Source organism: Myiozetetes cayanensis, unplaced genomic scaffold, assembly GCF_022539395.1.
Source record: "Myiozetetes cayanensis isolate MyiCay16 unplaced genomic scaffold, myiCay2020 scf3, whole genome shotgun sequence".
Taxonomy (NCBI): Eukaryota; Metazoa; Chordata; class Aves; order Passeriformes; family Tyrannidae; genus Myiozetetes; species Myiozetetes cayanensis.
In genome coordinates, this window is record NW_026087521.1 from 51,596,851 (window position 1) to 51,617,911 (window position 21,061).

The 21,061-nt window shown below is 55.1% G+C and overlaps 2 protein-coding genes across 4 annotated transcripts; one reads left to right on the forward strand and one right to left on the reverse strand.

Moving 5' to 3' along the window:
• The first annotated feature begins 322 nt into the window (after nt 1–322).
• LGALS2 (galectin 2) lies at nt 323–4,291 on the forward strand. 2 transcript variants are annotated; one of them, XM_050324668.1, is made up of 4 exons: nt 323–363; nt 2,520–2,602; nt 2,837–2,996; nt 4,106–4,291. In XM_050324668.1, exons 2-4 carry the CDS (start codon nt 2,547–2,549, stop codon nt 4,250–4,252), a joined length of 363 nt encoding a protein of 120 aa, XP_050180625.1. In that variant the 5' UTR covers nt 323–363; nt 2,520–2,546; the 3' UTR covers nt 4,253–4,291. The 2 variants fall into 2 exon arrangements, with proteins under 2 accessions (XP_050180625.1, XP_050180624.1); XM_050324667.1 differs by lacking the exon at nt 323–363 and adding an exon at nt 2,023–2,058.
• Nucleotides 4,292–5,512: 1,221 nt separating this feature from the next.
• Nucleotides 5,513–13,674, reverse strand: CDC42EP1 (CDC42 effector protein 1). Of its 2 annotated transcripts, none has more exons than XM_050325177.1 (3): nt 13,451–13,674; nt 9,046–9,923; nt 5,513–7,999 (listed from the first exon to the last, which is right to left on the reverse strand). In XM_050325177.1, exons 2-3 carry the CDS (start codon nt 9,485–9,487, stop codon nt 7,200–7,202), a joined length of 1,242 nt encoding a protein of 413 aa, XP_050181134.1. In that variant the 5' UTR covers nt 9,488–9,923; nt 13,451–13,674; the 3' UTR covers nt 5,513–7,199. The 2 variants fall into 2 exon arrangements, with proteins under 2 accessions (XP_050181134.1, XP_050181135.1); XM_050325178.1 differs by lacking the exon at nt 13,451–13,674 and adding an exon at nt 12,008–12,158.
• Nucleotides 13,675–21,061: the final 7,387 nt, after the last annotated feature.

Here is a 21,061-nt window from a genome sequence, read left to right on the forward strand (position 1 = left end):
ACCCAGCAGGGCAGGAGTATTACCTATAGATTTACTTGGTGGATAAATGATTGCAATTGCAGTTGTTCAGTGTACGGCTTCTTGCATTATCCCTTCTGCTTCATCCCTCTTTTCTCCCTCTGTCTGCTACGAGCACATTACCGCTATGGACAAAGACAACGATTGAAGATAATGACGGCTGATTGATGTTTAGTCCCGGGGTGGTATAAAGAAAGGGTTAATAACTTCGCAGTATATGCAAAACTTGTTGCAGGAAAAAAGTGATGGGTGCCTTTGCACAAACCACAGAGGAAACAAGGTTTCGGTTCTGGCCTTGGGAGGCAGGACCTACACTGATACTTCTCAGGTCAAAGTTCCACAACGGTATGTTATGTTACGTAAGGAGTGAATAACCGTGCAAGCACAAGAAGTGGGGTTAGTGGGATTACTGGATAAATCCTAGTGAGAGCATTGTTTCTTTCTGGTCTGTATGGGAATTTGGGGGGAAGACTCCTCTACCTTGCTGGCCTGGGTTCTGGGTCTCGTCTCTGCCATGACATCCATGTGTCACTTTGGACAGCAATGTAGGACAGGAGTTTTCTGTCTGAGTTTAGGTTCTGTCTTGGGATGTAACCTCTTGAGCTGTAGAAGGGTTTGTTTCTCCATACTGGCTTAAAGGGAGTTCAGATAACTAACTGTGAGGGTTAAAAACAGTGTCTTTGTACTGCCCTTGTCCCTGCAAAGGGGCAGTGTGAGTTGCTGGAATGAGAAACCTCTCATAGACAGTGGGATGCTCCAATATTTTGACAAGGGGACTCTGGGCTCTGTGTTCTCCCTGGGATGGCTGCAGGGGAGCAGGGTGATGTGAAAGTGTGTACAGGCATGTCATGGATGCAAGAGCGTGATGGTAAAGAAACCCAATGCCAGAAAACACCATTGCCAGCACCTGTTCCTGCTAGTTCCACAATCAGCCCAGGGAGATTTCACCAATGGTTTCAGTGTCCTCAACAGCAAACAATTTCCCCAAGGCTGCTGAGTTTTATGACACCCTGCTCATAGGAAACATCTCTGGGGAAGGAGTGCTTATCAGCACTTCTCGCTTCAGGATGTTTTGGGGAAGGGCAGAAGCTGCCTACCAGCTGTCTGTGCAGCAGCAGGATGACTGCACTCAGCTGTTCTCTGCAGGGCTGGGGAGGGGGGCTGAGAGACCGCTGGTCTCCTGAGCCTTGACCTTCTCCTCCCTCTCCTTTTTCTGCTTGACTTTTGGAGACTTACAAATCTGTGATATTGACTCATCATAACTTTTACCTGGGAAGAAGACAGTGGGGGTGATACTGCTCTGTTGTCTCTTATGCACATGGCTCCTCAGGCTAAAAGATTTAGGTCTTGATGGGGCTTGGATGGGAGGTTGCAGAGAGTCCCACATGTTGCTGTTGCGATCCACGCAGCTGAGGCTGAATCTAGAGCCACAAGAAGGGAAGGAGCTGGGATGCCACTATGTCACTCCTGCAAAGGACTGTTCATAGCTTGTGCCGTCTACAGGGCACGTGTTGGTTGCCCTCTCCTCCAAGCCCCTTTGAGCCCTTCCTCAGAGCACTGTGAGGAAGGATGGTGTAGACCATTTTGGTGTACTGGTGTGGATTTTGGGAGCTGCCCCCTGCCGCAAAAGGAAGGAGCTGGGATGCTTCTTTTGGCTGAGCTGTTACACACAGAAAAGGACTGAACATAGTGGTCACACCTCCATGACCAGCTGGGAAGATGCTTGTCCTGTGTGGTGTCTGAAGTAGCATCTCTAGGGGCAGTGCATGGTAGTCCTTCCACTGGGAGCCCACCAAGAAGGCTGGGAATTGCTTAAATCTCCTGAAGTCCCTAATGAGAAGTGTACATAAGGAAGCTTTTTCTTTGGATCAAAGTCTTCTGGCTTAATAGCACCCACTGGAGCTTTGCAGAGGCAGGGGGCATGTTAATGTGTAAGCCACAAGGAAGTCTAGGGATGTAAAGTTCTCTGTGCAAAGCGTTTCTAGGCTAAACTGCTGGTGTCTCCCTGCCTGGTTACTCTACCCTCTGAAGAAAATGTCTGTAAGGGCTGCTGCTCCTGTCCTCTGTCACCCAGGGTCCTCAACTCAGCAAGGCTGAGTGAGAGGCTGGCAGGTCACAGCCACTCTCACCACTTGCATTTCTTGAGCAACACTGACTTTCCACCAAACCCCGTGTAGTGCCCCTGTAGTGCTTTAACTCTTTTTGTACCTCTGCTGTCATGCTTTCCTTTCTTTCTGCTGAGGACAAGCCTGTTTTCATCTCCTCTCTCTCTGATGTATTTTCTCTCTTGTGGGCTTCACTCAGCCCACTCTTCCCTCACTGTGAGAGAAGCTCATGCAAGACCTCCAGCATGGAGGGGTTTTGGCCATGAGAGGAGCACCAGCTGAGAGCAGTAGATGTTCACCTGGCTGGGGCACCTTCTCCAAGCAGCACCCTCTCACTTACGGGGGCTGAGGAAGAATGGCTGAAGGAGCCTCACAGGCTATTTTTCTCTGTCTTAGGATCCATTTGAAATCTTAAATCTCGATATGAAGCCTGGGAACACCCTGAAGATCAAGGGCAAAATATCCGCTGATACTAATGGGTAAGTACAAAGAAACCACTTTGATTTACCAGGATTGATGGTGGGCTGTAGAGATAGGTGGTTTTCCGAGGTCACCAGATACAAAATGTGTGAGCATATCTGTGTTAGGGGAACCCCTATGCCACCACCTGTCACGCTGATGGAGGAACTGGGTGCAGAGATGTGTGTTGGATCTCAAGTCTTCCAAAACCCTATCCTGTGCATGCTGCTGACCTTCCTGCTGTTCATCCACAGCTTCAGCATCAATCTTGGCTCCAGCTTGAAAGATCTGGCACTTCACTTCAACCCCCGCTTCAATGAGTCTGTCATTGTCTGTAACTCCAAATGCTCCAACGTGTGGCAGAAAGAGCATCGTGACAGCCACTTCTCTTTCTTCAGGGGCTGCACTGTCAAGGTGAGGAGTCTGTGGTGGGTGTTGGGGGTGTTTGTGTGGTGGGGGGAAACCCCTGGTTAACAGATTCCCATACCCTGGTTTTCCCAGTCCCATCCAATACTTCATGCTCCCTCACAACAACCCCTCATCCTCTGGGTTTTTGGTCTTGATTGTCATTCCCACTCCTCCTTCAAAATCCCAGTGCTGCTTCTGGGAACTTTGTGTGAGCCCTGTTTGTGTCAGGCTTTGTAAGTGCTTCCTGCCCCCCCTACCTGCCCATCAGGTGAGTGTACCAGGGGCATGTATGAAGGTAAAAGGAGTCTCCAGTGAGCAGGATCTTGCTGCTCTCTACCTTATTTCTATCTCCAATTTCCTCCTCTGTAAACACAGGCTTTAAGGCAACCCAGAGTTTGGAGCAAAGTCCAAAAACCTCTCCCTCAGCTCTTCTGGATCATTACTCCTGCATCCATGATGCCAACCTGTCCTCTCTCTTCTCCTGCCAGGGATGCTGTCCTAGTTGCTGTCTCACCCCATCTGATGTCCCAAGTCATTGACAGGGCTGCATTTAGGAGAAGTCCAATTTCTATTGCTGCGGAGAGAAAGCTTGTTTCCTCAGGCATGATGGGCTCTTGGGGAGGGGGTAGTGAGATGGTGGCTTTGGAGAACATTCCCTTTGGTTTGCAATGATCAGTGATGCATTCTCATCCTGTTTGCTTGTGTGTGTTTATCAGTAAAGTTCCTTCTTCCAGTAAGCTGCTGAGGGCACTGGGGGGTCAGGTTTAATCTGCCCTGTTCAGAGCAGAACAGTGGTATATACATTCCATGTGTACATGTACATATACATTCCTTAAAGACATGTAAAGACACTGGGTTTAACTGCTCTGAGTTTACAATCTGAGTAGGTGAAACAGTCTCAGGAGAGATCCTGTCCCCAGATCATTGTTTGTATACCATCTTAGACCCTTGATATAAACTGCTCATTTCCTGAATCACCCTCAGCTCAACCCCCAGCACCTTGATTAAGGTTGTAGTGAACAGGTTTGACCCTCTCAATCAGGCCTTTTGTCTAGATGCTGACCTCTGAATACCCTCCTTGTCCTCAATTCCCTTCCTCCCCTCTCTTCTTCCAGTTCCTCATTGAAATGCTGACAGACAAATTCCGTGTGAAACTACCAGATGGGCATGAAGTGTGTTTCCCCAACCGGCACAGCTACCGCAAGATCAACTACATGAACGTCATGGGAGGCTTCAAGATCACCTCCTTCAAGCTGAGCTGACGGGTGCCACTTCCCAGCTCTAATAAAAGACCAAGCCTGTAGAACACTGCTTGCTCCATCTGCTTTGTCTTCTCTGAGATCTTTGGGTCTGCCTCTGTGTAAGCCTCTGTGAAAGGCCAAGGTTTTCCCATAAACAGAAAAAGAGTCCTTGTTGGATGGAAATAGCTCCCAGATAATGCCAGGTGCTTTCTAGGTCAGAAGAGGATGTGGGGTTGAAGGGGTAGTTGATAAGCCAAAGCAGGATGTAGGCAGGGTTCAGGAGGAGGAGGTCACTATAGGATTGCTTGGGAAATGGTTGTGTAACCTCTTCACAGTGCTCCATTTCTTCCTGCACCTGAGCTTTTGTGAGGGAGGGATAGAAGAATGGGAATAAAAGCACAGATGTGAGTGATGTGGCATTTTGCGCCACAAAAGAGCATAATTAAAAGGTTAGGTGGCATGGGGAGGGCAGCACAGGTGTGCCCCCAGCCAGAATTCCTGCCATAGATAAGGGAGTGTCTCCTCCAACTTTCCTCTTTACCTCACCTCACTTTATCTGCTGGCACATTCCAGTCAGGTTACCCATTGCTCTGACACCTCCACAGCAAATCCTACTCAGGGAAAGTGAGGAAGGGGAGGCAGTGAGGTTTGGGATGAATTACGTGGCTCAGCACCTCCAAGTCTGTGTCACTTGCACAGGACTACAGGCAAATAGTCCTGATTATTTTATGCTTCTGCTCTAATTGAAAAGTATCTTGCCAGCCTAAAGTGAAATGGATGTGTGTCAGCAAACACTGGGGCACTGTAGGCTGGGTGGGAGGACAGTAGAGTAGAAAAGGATGTTATGGAGAACCCGTTCCAAGGGAAGGTGGCAGTGCCCTTGCCCCCCCTCTTCACTTCCCTGTTGCCCAAGCTGGAGGGACTTGCTGCTGCCTGAGTGAACAGGCAGAGGATGTCTGATGTCTGATGAGCTGGACAGGTGTAGCTGAGCCAGCTTTGGAAAGGGTACTGATTTGCTCCAGACTGCAAATGAATTATTGCAGAGCTGGACAGGAAGCTTTTCACTCTTCTGTGTGCTACATGGGCCCAGGTGGATAAGATGTTGCTTTATGTGTGCCCCAGAGAGGGGCACAAAGTACCAGGCTCATTAATCCCGGGATCCCAGAGCTGCTGGAAAATCCTGCTGAGAGTAAAGAGGATGGGATTTGGTGGCTGGGCCACCAGCAGATGTAGCAAGGAAGACGATAAGGTCACGGCAGCCAAGAGGAGGCACCAGAGAAGTTAGTATCAAAACTGTTTTAATAATAAGGACAATAATAAGTGCATGGGATACAGAGTGGAGGCAGAAAGGATAATTCCGTGGATGTGGGTCTTTGGTCTGGAGCTTGTGTTACAGTGTGGAAAGCAGAGGGTGGAGGGGAGCTCCTCCTGAGAGGCTGGGTCCCCGCCCTGGAAGTGGGGGTAAGGCTGATCCTGCTGGGTTCCAGTGGCCAGAGCTGGGGACTTCTTGAAGCTGGTGCCTGCCCCAGCTTGCTGCTGCTGGCTGGTGCAAGGCAGCCCCTCAGGGAGGCCGAGCAACGTGGGCTTGCCTGAAGCCTTGGTGGCCTGACTGTGAGTGGCACTTGCACGCGCCATATGTGCGCACATCGGAGCTCTTTATTCTGCTCTGAAACGCTCCCTGCCAAAAACAGCCGGGTGGTGGGTGAGCTGCGTGGGAGCAGAGTCTTGCAGCCATGGCCCAGCATCTCCCCCTGCTGCACAACCCCTCCTGTCCCAGAGAACAAGGGGGTCCTGTGAGGGTCCCTCTGGTGACCTCAGACCCCGAGCATGCTGGCTCCACACCATGGCACAAAGGCGCTTCTGTGAGTGCCAGTTTGCACGCGGGGCAGCGTGGGGGGCAGCTCATTCCAGGGTGGCTGCGTCGCCCAGGGCCACTCAGCAAGGGACATTCCATCGTCCACGCTTACCCCTGGGAAGGGGTGTACTGGGAAGAGGGGTGTGCACGTGGTGAATGGGGAGAGGGGCAAGGATGGAGGCACAAACTGCCTGCCACCACCACGAGGATGGTGAGACAAACCAAGTGGCTTCAGAGGAGGAGTCTCCTTGTTCTGAGGCAGGGGAAAGGAAGACAGTTTCAGGATCTGAACTGCAGAATTTGGTGACCTGATAACCTGCCTCTGCCTCCAGCCAGCCAAGAAATTTCTTCCCTCCCCACTGAGAGGGGTTGGGGTCAGGAAGGGAGGCATCCTGAGTGATGCCCAGAAGCAGGAGGCAAGTGGAGAGACCCCTGCAATTATCTCTGTGCATGCTCTCACCTCCTGAATAGTGAGCACACAGCTTTTTGGGAGAAAGGGAAAAAGAGGAACCTCAGGTCTTTGCATGACCCTTGGGTCCCCAGCTGACCTCCCCTAGCAGATAGACGTGCTATACTGAAGGGTCTTGCACTAGCTGGAGCTGGGGAGATCCCCATCCCCTATGTGCCAGAGCTATGGGTGGGAATATTTCTGGGAGGGCACCCCAGGGCACTGCACCCCAGTGCAGGCAGTGGTTGGGGGCTTCAGGGGGAGAATGGGGTATGTCCCCAGACATGCTGGTGGGGTCAGGCCGAGGATTGGGAGAGATGGCACTGGGGAGAATGGGATGGGGTAGGAAGGAGTTTGGGGTTTCTTTGGCACATGGGAATGTCTCTTTGGTGTCTAATGGCAGTGAGGCCGGAGAAGGGGCATGATGCCTGGCACTGCAGTGCTCACTGGCCATCTGCAGCAGCCTGGCCCAGCCCTAGGGAGCCCCCCAGGAGATAGGCTCTCTTCCTGCCCCTCTCCAGCCTGCCCAGTGTCCCCAGCTTGGTGAGGGGGTCACCCACTGCGTCTGCCGGTGACATTGGCACCTGAGGGTGGGGCACGGGGAGGAGGGCAAAGACCCCAGCACCAGTGTCTCTGGTGGGGCCTGCGATGGGAGGGATGGCCATTCACACCTTGACTTCATCATCTTCTTCCTCCTCATTGGCATACTCAAAGGAACTGCTATGCCCACCTCGGGCACCAGTGTAGCTTTCCTGCCGGGTGGAGAGCTTGGTCTCCTCCTCCTCCTCCTCCTCTCCTTGATTCCAGCTGGCTTCAGGGGACTGGCTCTCCCTTGTCACTTGTGACCGCCACAAGATGCTGCTGGGGCTCTCCCACAGGGTTTGTGTCCGGGCCTGCCGGGGACCCTCGCCCTTCTCTGAGCTCCGTGGGGTGCTGGTCCCACCGTAATGGCGGGCCAGGACCTGGGTCGCTCGGTCAAATTCTCCCGCCTCAATGGTGCAGTCGTTCCAGTGCCCCTGCCACGGGGTCCCTCTGGGCACTGCTCCGGGCCCCGAAGCCCACACAGAGTCCGCTTCAGCACCTTCGATGGCATGTGCCTCTCCGTTGGCATGCACTGACAGACCTGGCAGTGAGCTGGCCCCTGACAGGTTGCTCTGCCTGGAGTGGTCCCAGAAGCTGGATGTTGACTTGTCCTCTTCGTGGGATGCACTCGCTGCTGGAGGGACCCTGTCCTTGGTCCCCTCACCACACAAGAGGTGTGGGCCATCCTCCCCCACCTCATTCCCATTGGTTTCAGAGAAGCTCATCACCTGGAGGAGCTCGCTCATCAGGGAGGGCCCCAGGTCCAGGCGGAAGGACAGCAAGGAGTCTGAGCGATCCAGCTCATCTTCCCCAGGAAAGGTGCTCTCTTGGGGCTTTTCCAAGCGAGGGACACGAGGGATGGTACAAAACCCGGACTCCAGCCCTGTGAAGCAGAAGGGATGGTTGGTGAGGGGAGGGGACGGCTTGGTGGGAGGAAGCCTGCCTTACTTCTGCAGGGACAGGGAACATTGCCACTACAGTGGCGCAGGTCACGCTCCCGTCAGTGGCACTGGCCTCTAAAGGACAGGCCAGTTGTCTCTGTGGACATCTCCAAAGCTCAGAGTACAGTGGAGGGTATCCAGGTGCACTCTGGGCTTGGTAAGATGGCAGTGGGGGCTGAGCCAGGCAGGTGGGACCAGGAGATGGCAGCATTGCCTCAGCCTGCCTTTCCCTCTGAGCCAGGCCACCTCCCCAGGCTGCTGCAGGCCCCCCCAGATCCAACCCCCCAGCCCCAAGACCTTCTGCTCCAGACCTCCCTCCCTGGGGAAAACCTGAGCCACAGCCCAGTGCTGTGAGGCTGGAGAGGAGCCACACAGCTGTCCTGTCCTATCCTTTCCACAATCCTTCCCTAAAGGAGACCCTGGCTGGCAGGGAGGGCTGTGGGCAAGGTGGAGAAGGGAGGATGGAGTCCTGTGAGGAGCAGCACATGGAGTTGCAGAGGTTGGCACTGCCAGGCAAGGGGCTGTGTGGAGGTGGGGAAGGCCATGGCCATGCCTTGACCTTATAACCTTGGAGTGGGCATTGCTCCACTGTTCCAGCATCCTCTTATCTTCCTCAGGGAGGCTGCTCATGGTAAAGGTGTAGGTCTGGGGGTAGTTGGGGGTCACCACCTTAAAACTACTCCACACAGGCTGCCAGTTGTGTGGGGCTATGTGAGAGAGGGAGAAACAGAGAAACCATCCATGCCCCACTTTGGGGGACACCCTGGGAGGAGACCCTCCAAGGGCAGGAGCAAGGACCATGGTTCAGAGCAAGGTTAAGGTTATCTGCTCACAGGGATTATCAGGACTCAGGACTCTTAAATGTTCTATCTCTCCTGAGAGCTTGAAGTCCCTCAGTGGGGAGGAAACCGAGGCATGGAGCAATGGAGAAGGGCTGCAGAGGATGCACAGTACCTGGGTGCCAGCCTCTGCCCTGTGCTTCACTCACCGTAGGCCTGGTGCGTTTTGGAGAACCTGTTCGATGCACTTTTGAAGGAGAACTTGCTGGTCAGGCCGTGTCCACTTCCACCGTCATACATCCCCTCATTGAGCTGCGGCAGGGAGATGGCGTTCTTGATGATGGGCGAGATGGCTGGCGGGGCAGGCGATGCCCCCGCCTGGCCCCCACTGCCCCGTCTCTTCAGTGGCGTCCGGCGGACGTGCCGCAGCGTCCGGGCGAAGAAGTTGTTGGCTTTGGCTGTGTCGGCCCCGCCGTGGTTGCTGAGGAAAGAGGTGTCCCCAAAGACGTCCCCGCCACGCCCCACGTGCATGGTGTGCCGGAAGTCCCCCAGTGGTGGGCTGATCATGTCCGGCGTCAGCTCCGACTTCAGCCGCCGCTTGCCATGGGAGCCTGACACCCAGCTGAGCACTGGCAGCTTCCCCAGGCTCATGTTGCACCCTTCACCTCACCCTTGCCTCCGGAAAAGCCCCAAAAATCTGCCCTCAACAGGCTTCCAGCAACTGGGGTGATTTGTCACATCCCCGACCTCCCCATTGCTTCTGCCCAGATGCTCTTGGGGTAACAGCTCATGTCACTTTGGCTTTCAGCAGGTTTCCTGCTTTTCTGCACTATGTCGCACTCATGAAATCACCCTCAGGGGGTACTTCCTCAGTGGCGAGGACAGTGGTAGCACGGAGGTGTCTGGAGTCAACCCCGGTTCTGCAGAGGCTGCTGGAAGCTGTGTCTGGCCATGGGCTTTAGGGGTTAATCCTCTGTCTTCTGCCACTGCTGGGAGAGTGAAAGCCAGTCACAGATGAAGCAGTGGGTGACGATGGGAGCTTGGGGTGGACTGGCAGGGCAAGTGCGTTGGTCCCCTTGTTTCCCACCTAAACAAGGTAAGAGGAACAGTTAAGGCCTTGGAGAGGATTTTCCCAGCCATATTGACTGAACTCCCTGAACTGTCTGGAGAGATTAAAGGCAGTATATAAGACAGTGTGGAGATTGCTACTGGCTGTACCCCTTGCCTAGCCTTCCTTTTCGGAAGGAAGAATAAGGCTTTCCTCCAAAACACACAATGCTCTCCCTCACCTCTCTGACCTCCCTCAGTGTGCCTCAGTTTCCCCAATCTGCAAAGCAGCTTGGCCAGACCCACGCCACAACACAGGCTGAGGATTTCCCTCCCAGGCAGAACCTCCCAGAGCAGTGCCCTGCCCGGCTGCCCCGGCTCCTGGGGCGAGAAACCTCTCCCTCCTTTTTGCTATTCAGATGAACCCTTGAGGAGAGGGTGAGGCCTGGGGACTGTGTGCTTCTCGGGGACGAGGAGTGGTGGGAAGAAAAAATGCAATATTTGTATATTGCTTTGTTTGTCCTTCACTGGCTGGGTCCCCAGGTGCTGGGCAGACATGCTGGAGAAGCAGGGAGCTCACGGTGTGGGGAAAGCAGCTGCTTTGCAGGGAGGCGAAACTGAGGCATGGCAAGGGACGGGATTGCTCAAGGTTGGAGGAGAAGGTGGGATGGGACCCTGCACTCAGGCAGGTCCTGGAGGCACTGAGGAGCAGGCAGGAAGCAGCAGATGGATGGATGATAGCAGGACGATGACTTCCCCAGTCAGCGAGGAGGACACTCGGGCAGATTCCTGGTTGGTGTGTGTGGCAAGCGGGAGAGAGTGGGTTGGGGAAAAGAGAGGATTTGGATGAGGGGAATCTCCGAGTATCAGCGCTCTGGGTAGCCACCTGGGGATGTGTCCCTCCCTGTGGGTCAGCTCTGGGGCCAGGGGAACAGGATAGAGCTGGGTCCCTCCAGCAGGGTTGATTTGGAGGACAGCATGACAAAAGGTGATGCAGGAGCCTCACATCCCTTGATCTCCATATGCTGGGACCCCCATTGCTGCATGGCTCTGTCTGTCTCCCCCTGCCATGTTGCCTGCCTCTCCCATCTGTCCCCATGTCACCTCAGAGTGACACCACCAGGCAGTGCCAGGTTGGCAAAGGGTCTGGTGAAGGGGAGTCCTGGACATGAAGTTGCTTTCCTGGCTGGCTACACATGAGTTTGCTTTGCCCTGGCCTTGTTTGCTCACCCGGGGCCCCTCTTATCTGCCAGGGGTTAATGCCTGAGAAAGGGAAAACAAACCTCCCTCAGCAGCACCCAGCACCATTGGCTGCCTCCCGGGGTGGCAGTGGCTGGTGACAGCAGGGCAGGTTGGATTCCTGCTGGCCCCCAGCTCCCTGGCTCATGCAGCTCATCTTTTCATCCTGCTCACAGAGGCCGTGCAGTGCTGTCTCACAGCCATGACATGGCAGATGGCAGATTTGGGGTGGGAGGACGACTGGGAAGCTATTTCCTCTCTCTGGCAGAAGCCCACCCATAGCCACTGGATCAGGGCTCTCCTGGAGAGCAAGGAAACTACTAGGGCGGTCCCTGCAGCACAGCGGGGGTCTTGGGACCACAGGGAGAGAGATGCAACCCCATTTTTGAGCTGTCCCCAGGGTCTCCCAGGAAGGCACATGACCCTGGGAGAGGGGATTAGGTGAGCCACAGCCCTCAAGTTTTCCTTTCCCTCTGCACATTAGAGCCCCTGAAAAACACAAAGTGGGGACTGTGCCCTTCAGCCTGTGCTACAGTGGCCAGGGCTACTCTAAGGGTTGAACTCCCCTACTCCACTCCAGGTCCCCTGTACAGCAAAGCTGCCCTTAGGACCCTTATGGAGGACATCATACCTTGGGATGGGGTGGCAAGGGAATGAGGGATGTGGAAGGAGAGCATTCCCTTGCTCCCTGTCTGGACAACTATTGAGTGGGGAGCTTGGTGGAGGAAAGAGTTTCTCCTTCCTTGTCCCTTGGTCACTACAGGGAAGCAAGCCAGTACCTGGCCCCTGGCTCTCCCTGCCTCCTGGCAGGCAACAAGCACTGGGAGAGGAGGGAGGGAGGAAGGGAGGGAGGGAGTGAGTGAGGCAGCTGGTGCCCAACCCTACCTGGATGTCAGGTTTCTGGCAGGCCTGTTGGGCTTTTTCTCCTTCCAGTCTCCCCTTTTTCCTCCTCCCTCTGTCCCTGGTATGATTCCCTAAAGGCTGTGCCCCTTTGAGCCCTCCCCTTCACCCAACCAGACTCCTCCATGCCAGGGAAACTCGTGATTCTGAGGGCAAAGGGTGACCTGTGTGCTGTCCTTTCCTCCACTGGGCAAGAGGACCCTTCTGCCCGGCCGCCTGTCTGTCCAGGTGCCAGTGCTTCCATCTGGCAGCCCTCCGTGTTCACCAGTTCCCAGCAGAAAGCCCACAGCCCATCACGACCCCCCTCTGCCCTGGCATCCTCTCTCTGGCTCTCTCCTCGCCTCCTCTGGGAAGCCCCCTGCCCTCAAAGACCCAAGACCAGCACCTCCTCCTCCTTGCAGCCTGGCTTCCCCCATTTCCCCTCCGAGTTCAGCTGGTTACCACTGGTTTTCCACTAGCCGGGAATGGCCTGAGCTGTTCTGCTTGCTGGGAAGAGCGGAAACCAGAAAGGGGGGGAAAATAATCCAGATGTCTAGTTGGCTGGAGCTGCTGAAAGCAGCCTCTTCCCTCCTCCTCCTCTCCTTACACCCCCCTCTCCCAAAGGGGACATACTCCAAAAGAGGGTGAGTAGTTTGGGGTGGTCTCAACAGTGGGAAGAGCGAGTGGAAATGGTTGTGGGTGGCCAGGAAGGCTTTCCCAGCCTTCCCAAGTGCCAAAAAACCTCCCTTTCCCCGAAGGAAGGGAGGCAGAGGTTCCCCTGTTGGGTGACTGCTCTGGGATGGGGAATACCAGCAGGGGCAGGCTTTTGGGGAAGGGGGAAAGGGGCTTAGCTGGCTGGGCTGGGCCTCTTCCAGCTTCCCTGGAGCTGTGCCGGGCAGTAGGCAGACGACTAATTCCAATTCCTGTGCTGCTGGCTGCTATATATATACATAGTGATATCTCTCAGTATAACAAGGATATTTTTCCAAGTAGACATGCCGAGGCTATGAAGGTGGGAGTTTCTAATCATCCTTTCCCTGCCCTCTTATGAAAAAGTGCTCCCTTTCTTCCTTCGTGCCCCCGAAATCAAGGCGCCACGAGCCTGCAGGGTTTTGAGGGGTATCCAGAGCAGAGTTTGGGAGGCCAGTGTCCTGCTGCCTTCCCCCATCTGTGGGACCATCTTCTCACGCCCTTTCTTTCATGCCTCTTCCCCCTGGCCCGCGTCCCCTCTCCTCACTCCCCGTTTCCTGTTGCATTCCTGCCTTCTTGTCCCTTTCTTTTTTGCCATCCTCTCCCTTTCTATCCCCTTGCCACCCTCCCTCCGCGCCCCCCGCTCCCTCCCCCGGGGTCTCCCCTCTCCAACCACCCTCTCCACCCTTTTCCTTCTGCTCCCAACACCTCCCCCTCCCCAGCTCTACAGACGGATGAATCAAAACTTCCAGGATTTACCTCTTCCGAACCAGAGTTATTATTTTTCCCCGTGCTCCGGACGAAAAGTTGCGAGACACTCCCCGTGGGCCCCTGTAACTTGCTCCGAGGGTTACTGGTGCTGAGTCCTGGAATGGAGGTGGGGGGACACGGGAGGTATGTCCCCCCTCCCTTTTCCCACGGCTGTCCCCCCAAGGCTGGCTCTCCCAGGCTGACGCCCTGATGCCACGGGAGAGAGGGAGCGAAGCTGGCGGGGAGGGGACGTGGGAAGGAGGAGGGCGGGCTGCAGCACTGCCGAGCCAATCCTCGTCTCGGCAAGAAGACCAGAGAAAATGAGATTTATTCCAGCTATCCAGGACAGAAAACTTCAGGAACTTCTCTGCCGCTCCCCTCCTCCTCCCCACTTCCCCAGTGCCATTTCCCGTCTGCCGGCATTTGCTGCCTCCCGCTCCCGGGCGCCCGCTTCAATGGGTTTGGGGGAAGGGGGAAGCCCAGGTTTCTGGCTAACCTGGTTAGGGGAGCCTGGTGGGGTGCAAAGGAAAGGGCTTTGACCCCTCTGTGTGTGTGACCCCTCGGCTGTCACATAGGGTCATCTCATCCCATATTGGACAGAAGTCCTCAGTGTCTGTGGGGTAGTAGTGTAAGTCAGGACTGGGGGCTGGGGGTGGGTGGTCATTCCAGGACCTGTCGGTAGCACTGTGTTGGGTTTTAGCAGGAAAGTAGCCTCCCTGAAGGTCGCGTGGGCCAGGTTGGCATTTGTTACAGAGTCAGGACAAGTGTCACAGGTTTGGGACAAAGGTTATATCAGTGGCAGTGCATCAGACTGCAGGGTGAGGGGGTGGTAATGGATAAATGCAAGGAGATGCTCTTTGATGGCACCAGGGAGAATTTCTGCCCATACATAGAACACCACATCCCTCTGGCATTTTGCTACATCCATCCTTGCTGGTCACAGGGCAGAAGACCTTATAAGTGCTTACGAGGGGCAACCTGCTGGTGAGTGTGGATTCACCACTGCCATCAGTGACCCTCACGGCCTTCAGGAGAGACTCAGTGGCTCTGCTGGGGACCACTTGTCCAAGCACAGGCACTTATTCAGGGCCCTTTGGAGGAGAAGGGAGGTGTCTCTGCTGGTGAAGGCGAGACAAGACTTGTTGGGGTTAAGTAGGGCCTGGCTGAAGGAATGACAAGATGTCTGCAGAGGAGATGTCGAAATGGAGCCTGGCCTCTTGCTGGGCTCAGGTAGCTTGTGCTGGGCTGCCCAGGCAGGAGTATCTTATTGCTCAAAGGTTTGCTAAGTAGTAGCAGGACTTTGGCACAGTTCTCAATCTCTCAGCCTCAGGCTCCTCTTCTCTGAAACGGAGGTTGGGTTTTCTGCCTTCTGTAGAAGTCTTCCCCATTAGGAATTAAGAGCATATGGACTGTGTATGTTGGTGGTACTTTAGTGGGTCTGTCTTGGAGGACAATGGGAGCTCAGATCTGATGGGATGAGCTCTGCCATTGGCAGGGAAGGGAGAAGAAATCATGACCTGCATCTTTCCTGCTTGTCAGAGGTATAGTAGGCATCCCTTCCCCCAGGTCCTGCTCAGAGGAAGCCAATAGGGGTGGTGGAAGAGGCAGGAAAAGACCCTTTATTTGGGTCTCCCCCTCTGCATTACCTGCCAGTGCATCTCCCCCCACCCTGCCTGAGGAGCTCCCCCTCACTCCCCTCACCTCCATCTCCATACCCTTGTAGGAGAGGCTGTGTCAGGGAGCAGAGCCCAGCGACAGCAGCCGTCTCCGCTGGGGAATGCAGAACAAATCTTTTCCAGATGGGACAGGGGCCACGTTCCACTTCTCGCAGGGCGGCCGGCTCTCCACTGCCTCCTCCTCCTCCTCCTCACTCCTACTCCAAGCATCTCTGTGCTCCAGGCCAGGATGGGCTCCATTTCCAGGAAAGTAGATGGAAATCCCCTGTCTTCAGCACTCTTCCCCAAACCTGTGATCTTGTGGCCATACCAGCCAGGCTCTGATTTTTGTCCTTCTGAGTCTAGCCCTGAAGTGCTTTGGAGACCTCCAGGGTATGTGCCAGCTCCAGGTCTCTGTACCCATCCTGGCCTCTGGCTGCTTGGTTACACCGATACCCCCTTCCTTCATATACAGCTGCCTGGAACGTGAATCTGTCCAGTCCTGCCTCTTGGCCTAGTTATCCACCCTGGCTGGTAAATGAGAAGTGGCTGTGAGCCTGGACAGTGCTGCAGAGCCACTGTACCAGTCATGTGTGCCCTGGGCAGGAGCTTATGCCTGGACCCCTCCCAGCTCAGCTACCTCATTTACCTTCAGTCACCCCAACGTTTCATCCCGTCTGTAACCCTAAGCCCCAGGCAGCAGTACCAGTCTCACCATTACAGTGAGACCGGCCACTGGGCTTATCATGGAGCAGACAAGTGACCCAGCAGCTTTCCCGGATGAGGAGGATTTGCTTTGATTACCACAACATCAAAGAGTGGGCTGTGCAAATTGCATCCCCTCCTCTTCCCAGAACTCATCTCTCCGACATGGAGTTGAGGTCTTATGGGTGTGTGAGTGTGATGGGGATGGAGAGAGGAATGGAGGGATGTGTGTGTGTGGGGTGGGGCTGAAGTCTCTGCCCCACACCTCCTAGTGCTCAGTCCTTCCTCCTATCTCACTTTGCAGTCCCCTGTGCTTGCAGACCCAGTGCCTGAAGGAGGCTGATGCAGGACTCCCCTCCAGTGAAGAAAAACCCCGCTTCTCCCTCTCCCCAGTGCCTGAGGGGAACCGAGGGAAGGCAATGAGGGTATCCCAGCTTGCAGATGAGGTCAGTGGGAAGGGGTGCCTTGCTCAGTGCACAAGAAGCAGATATCCTGTTTCTGCCCAGGGTCTCCAGCTCATATTTCCTCATTAACTGAGAGTTCTGCTTGTTTGTGGGTGACTTCCAGATGTTTCCATTCTCCTCACAGGGGCCGTGAGTGAGCATACCATGTGGGTATAGGAAATGCTGCCAGTAGTGGGGTGGGAGACAGACTCCTGCCATGATGGAGAGGGGCCTCCATAGGGCTCCCTTGTCCCGCCGCACATCCTGGTATGGCCTCATCCAGCTCCCCCCCACCCTGGTGCTGTCAGGTGCCTCCTCCCTGCTCCCAGCCCGTGGCCCTCAGTGCTGCCTCCGGTCTGCGTCTCGCTGCCCTGGGGATGAGCTGAAGGCAAAGCCAGTTTAAGGGTGAGCAAGCCAGGGTGGTGGCACGAGGTGACACCCCAGGGCAAGGGATAAAGTAAGGCACTCAGCGTCTTGCCAAGAGCACCTCTGGTCTGATGCCAGCTCTGGCTTTGTAGGCACTGGATCCCTCATGCCCTATAGTTTCTTCTCCAAGATGATTTCTCTCTGGCAGCATGTGCTGGGCCTGGCTTAGCCCATTTTTGAGGCTGTGGGTCCCCCACACTCTGCCTGCAGCCTTTGAGATAACCAGTGAAAGGGATCAGAGCAGTCTTATTCCCAGCATGCTTGAGCTGCACTGGGGAAGGAAAGCGGGTGTGTTGTCATGAGCGCCACCAGGCAGGCAGCAGCATTGAGTTAGACCCACTCATGATAGAAGAGGGGTGGATCAAGCTCTGTGAAAGCCCATTTCTAATTTCCTCCACTGATTCCTCCAGCTCCCCTCCCCTGTAGCAGTAGGAGGCTGAAGGAATGGGATTGACCACGTCCCGCTTGTGGGATTTGCAAAGGGGGAATGTGTGCTTTTCCCCAGGGAGCTGGGCTGGGAACTCAAAGTCTCAGGGTTTGCCAAAGCCCAGGAGGAGGTACAGATGAGTTCCCAGGCTTGTTGGCGAACTGCCTCCCTCCCTCTGCCCATCTCCTCCTATCCCAAATGTTTTCGTCTTTCTTCCTCCCCCCACACTTCCCAACTTCATCCTGATATGCTAATCCTGTTTGCTGGCCAAGGATGTGGGGTGCTGTAGGGGTATTGTGAGTGAGAGGATGGAGGGACAGACCCAGGACATACCCTGATCTATGTTCCCCCTCCAACTTTCCCCTGGGCACAGAGGAGAGGGAAGGGGGGTTTGGGATGTGGTTGGGAGGGGAGGGAGGATGTTGTATAAACCAGAAGCAATCCAGGAACAGCTGCCCGTGGCCTGGAAACACCTCTGTGATTTCAGGTTCTAGGAAAGGAGATGTAAATATATATTTATATTTATATTTATGTATATAGACTACATATCCCCAGAGCACCCTGTTTCCCCCCCACTTGATTCTCCAGTTACTTTTCATAGACCTTATGAAAGTTTATGCAGGAAGGACTGGGGAGAGGGCTTAGATATCAATTTGGTGCTCGGAGAAGCAGCTCTGTGTGCAGGTGCATCTGGGGGTCACTTTGCCCTCCCTGAAATATGTTCCGTTGGCAGGATAAGAAGGGGAGCACATCTGCAGGAGTTTAAAGTCTATGCAGGCTGGAGGGAGCTGGGATGGAGGTTGTTGGGACTGGGAGAGAAAGGGGGAGATGGTGAAGGTAGAAGGGATGCAGTCGGGAAGGAGGAAACACAGGGAATGGAGGTGAGGAGCAGGAGACAGAGGGCCTCTGAGTGAAAAGAGCCTTTTGGAGATGAATTGTGTGAGGAGGTGGGAAAAGGTGCTTTGGGGAAAGGAGGAGCTGGGAGATCTCAAAGGAAGGGAGTAGGTCCCAGGGCTGGTGTGGCATGGGAGAGGGGATGGTCGAGGAATGGGGTATGCATCCATAGAGCATAAGGAGAGTGGGGTATGGGGATGAGGAAGGGTGCGACGTGTGAAAAGAAGACGTGGGGATATAGGGAATGAGGGATGGGAATGAAGAGATAAGTCGTCCATGTTGGGAGAGGGGGACTATGCTTGGGGAACCTGCCTTGGTCAAAGGGAAGAGGCGAAAACCAGGGGAGTGGTTAGATACAAGGCCTGGACAACTCTTTCATCATAATGATTTTGCCTGTCCATCCAGCCTGTGTATTTTTGGCCCACGGAAGGAAGGGGGTGGGAATGCAGAGGGAGCTAAAAATAGGGGTGTCCCTGCCCATTCCCCCAAGGCGGGCATCCGTCTGCCTGCCTGCCTGTGGGGTTGCTGCGGGATCTGGAGGAGGGGAGCAGGTCCAGCCTCCTCCCCATGGCGTCTGGCTCTGCTTTTGTTTGTCTCACAGCCCTACAGGGACAGGAAGAGGCTGCGGGGCTGGGGAACAATGGCTCATTCTCTGGGAGTCTGCGCCTGCCGAGGAGCGATAGGGGGGACGCGGGACGGTGGCCAGAAGGCAAGCACAGCCTCCTAATGCCACTGCTGCAGGAGTTTTTACCCCAGAAAATGATGGGGTCCGCTGGTGGGATGCAGGGGGACCTTCCTCAGCCCATTCCTCTTCCGCAGATTCAAAACCAGGTTCCTGTGCCTGGTTGGAGAGGGAATGAGAGGCTGACTCTGGTGGGTGCACTTTATGGATGAGACAACGGAGGCAATGCCGGCAACTCAGAGAGTGGTGGGAGCATGTCTCCAGCTAGCACTGGTAAATGCACTGTTTGCAGCCTCTCCTTGAGCCTATGAAACCTGGAGTGTGGTTGGAGCTTGCATCCCCCAGTGGGAATGTCCCCAGCTGGGGTCAGGGAGGTATTTATCTGGGAGCTGTATTGTGCCTCTGTCCTGGCTGTCACTGTGCTCCCTGAAGCAGCGCCAGTATTGCTGGTGGAAGCTCTCTCCATGCCCTGTGCTCCCTGCTGTCTGGGAGACAGCCAAGGGGAATGGATATGTGTGCATGGTGGGGGGTGATAAATTCTTTTATCCACCTCTTTCTTCTCTAGACCCTCCTTTTGTGGCAGTGTCTCTCCCGGATGTTAGATCTGACAGCATGGTGCTGGAAACACTGCAGGGAGAGTCTCTCCCCACACTTTTCCAGACTTGCTAGGGGTGAGAGGAGGTGGCATTAGCACCTGAGGTAGGGGAGAGGTTAGGATGTATTTTGCAAGGGGTGAGCAAGGAGGGGACAGGAGAACTTCCCTATTTCCAACCCCCTGTTTTCAAGGTCTTGGTTACTTGGGGCTGAATGCTTGCCAGGGCTCCTCTTGTTTACTCAGCCGGGGAGCTGACACATCCAAGGTCTCTGCTGACTCCACTTTCCCACATGCTGCTGGCGGGCGCATTCCAGGGCAGAGTGGAGATCAGCGCAAAGGCATACCAGAGGTTTCCATCTGGGATGCCATCCCCCCTCCCTGCTCTCCCCAGGCATCCGGCACCTCCTGCCAGGTTGTGAAGAGCGGGCATCACATCTGGCCAGCTTCCTGGGTCTTTACAAGCCAGGGCTGGCACAGAGCCCAGTCATGGATGCAGACCCCAGAAACAAGGACCTGCCTCTCAAACTGAATGCCTTCAGCAAGGCTCTGTTCTTCTTTCTGCTTCCCTCCGCAGATCTCAGTCCTGTTCCCCATAATGACCCATGGGAGATGTATGGAGGGGCAGGGGATGCCTATCTCAACTTAGAGGGACCTGGGGGAAAGGGGTAACACCCTCCTAGGCAGCAGTCCAGCTTTTCCATTTTAGGGTAGGCGCGTATTCCTGCAGCTGGGTTTAGCAGCACTGGGCTCTGCAGCTGCACCCTTCTCCTTCAGGCACCGGCTCTGGTCCCTCCTGGGCAGCAGCCCAGACTCGGTGTGGCTGCCTTTGGTTTTAGGAGGGAAGGCCACAAAGCTTTTAAAAATAAGCATGGTCCTCGCCCTGTCATTTAGGGTGGAGGTTTCTGTCCCAGCAATGCTCCCAGCTCTGCTGGGGCAGCTGGCACCGTTGCCTCCTCCGACCTCGGGTTGCTGCTGTCAAAGGATCACCATGACCTTTCCTTTTCCCCCCCAGGCCGGCCCACAGAGGCCCCTTTACGCCCAGCCCCAGCGTCTGGAAGAAGGGGCCTCCTCTCCCTCCCTGGCTGCCACAGGAAATGCGGAGCCTGGAGGTCAGGGGCCAGCCAGCAGCTCCTCCCGGGGAGGCCAAGCAGCCCAACACTGGGGCTTGCATCATGCGGCGCCCGCCAGAGAGGAGGGGAGGGAGGCAGAGCCATGGAAGGCGGAGGGAGAGGGCCAGGCTCTTCCTGTTTATGTAACTACCAGACCCCCAAGAAAGGGAAAGGACTTGGAAAGCTCGATGCTCTTGGGCGGGCTCCAGCAAGAAACTGTCTGTGGCTCTTAGCCCAGGGATCGCATCTATGGGGCAGGGTGTGACTTCTTCCCAGGGGAAATGGGCATCCAGCTCCAGGGAGGGATAGAGTTACATTCTTGGGCCTTGAAAACCTCTGGTGTAGAGGGGAGGCTGCAGTTAGCTTCCTGGGAAGTGAGGAACAGCTCCTGCTACACCCCAGGCTTTGATTCCTCCTGTGGTTGTCTCTGACTTTTGCTGATGCTGGTCTCTGTGGGATGGTCTGAAGGGCGAAGAGCCACTCAGCCCAAGACAAGGAGGTAGCTGGGTATTTTAGCTTTGGGACAGAGGAATGAGGAGCTCTGGGAATGCCAGGCATGGAGAAGTGCCTAGGGGAGGGTTACAAATCACAGCCTGTTCAGCCACAATGGCTCCAGCACAGATCCCATGCAGCAGGCAGAAGGGCTGCAAGACCTCCCACGTTATCTAGGGTCACATCCTGCAG

Excerpts from the sequence above, each read along its gene's own strand:
- LGALS2 (XM_050324667.1), top strand. Across the intron at positions 2,603-2,836 it reads ATATCCGCTGATACTAATGG|CTTCAGCATCAATCTTGGCT; the intron begins GTAAGTACAAAG and ends GTTCATCCACAG. Across the intron at positions 2,997-4,105 it reads TCAGGGGCTGCACTGTCAAG|TTCCTCATTGAAATGCTGAC; the intron begins GTGAGGAGTCTG and ends CTCTTCTTCCAG.
- CDC42EP1 (XM_050325177.1), bottom strand. The coding sequence starts at position 9,487 with ATGAGCCTGGGGAAGCTGCCAGTGCTCAGCTGGGTGTCAGGCTCCCAT. Across the intron at positions 8,000-9,045 it reads CAAAACGCACCAGGCCTACG|GGCTGGAGTCCGGGTTTTGT; the intron begins GTGAGTGAAGCA and ends TCTGCTTCACAG.